Below are 998 nucleotides of genomic sequence, written 5' to 3' on the forward strand. Positions count from 1 at the left end.
CTATCTTAGCTTGTTGTAGATACAATAAGGTTATCGAGATCAACAGTCAGCACTCGATGTCTTAACGATCTACTTCATCGTGAGGTGCAGGTAGCTCATGATGAGCCACCGTTCATGTTGATGTGTATGCTTCCACCATTATCCACCCTCGAGTTAGTAGTCTTTCTCACTATAGTTTCCTTGACTTGAAGGTTGTCCCAGAATGTCCTTTGACATCTCTCCTCCTCTCCAAATCGGTGTTACATCATCCAGAGAAGAGATGGCCGTCAGTCCCACACTAGAGCACCTTACTGATCCGGACTGTCGAGAGTTGATATCTGGTGGACGCCTTCTGATTGAGATAGGGATGTCCGAGGACGAGGTTACTGCCCATCAGCATCCTCCTCCTCTTTTTTGCCATCCTCTCCGAACTGAATACCTCGTTGACTTGTACACAGTGGTTCGGGAACACTTTAGAGCGTTCATTCCACCCCTACTAGGGGCGGCCTCAACCTGGTGAGTACACACGGCTCATTGACTAACATAACTGCTGCTCTCAGCGATACCGACTGCCCACTGTGGTTCGATGTCCGTGTGAATGGGAGCGAGTGCACCTCTCTCAACTGGACAACACCCTTGGGAGTCCTATTCGATCTTCATGGTCCCCTAGTACGAGAGGGAGTACCCGCATCAATGCCATGGAAGATAACCGTCCATTTCATGTATTATCCATCACCACAGAGTATCCCAGAGTTCAAGGTGAGCAGTAACGGAGGGCCGTGATATGGTTACAGCCCTTGCAGACACTGGATGAATTCTCGAGTCTACATTTCAACCAAATGAAGGCTGGAATCTCCATACAATTGCCTCGTCATGCCCCGACAGCATTCGGCCTCATGCTTACAGCTGATGTACAGCGTCTACGCCGCCGAGACCCTTGCTTAATCTATGCATGTATTGACTCGAAGGAGATGCGGAACGCTCAGTCGAGCACGGTTGACGATATATCTCGCGTGCCG

The 998-nt window shown here is 49.7% G+C and overlaps 1 protein-coding gene across 1 annotated transcript; it reads left to right on the forward strand.

Annotated features, from left to right (window-relative positions):
- Positions 1–202: 202 nt before the first annotated feature.
- On the forward strand, positions 203–738 carry Pmar_PMAR000284 (hypothetical protein; the record flags this gene model as incomplete). The annotated part of the gene is made up of 2 exons (XM_002768599.1): positions 203–495; positions 540–738. Coding segments are annotated over 2 exons (492 nt in total), but the record flags the coding sequence as incomplete, so codon positions are not given.
- Positions 739–998: the final 260 nt, after the last annotated feature.

The sequence above is a fragment of the Perkinsus marinus genome (genome assembly GCF_000006405.1).
Source record: "Perkinsus marinus ATCC 50983 genomic scaffold scf_1104296967828, whole genome shotgun sequence".
Lineage (NCBI taxonomy): Eukaryota > Perkinsozoa > Perkinsida > Perkinsidae > Perkinsus > Perkinsus marinus.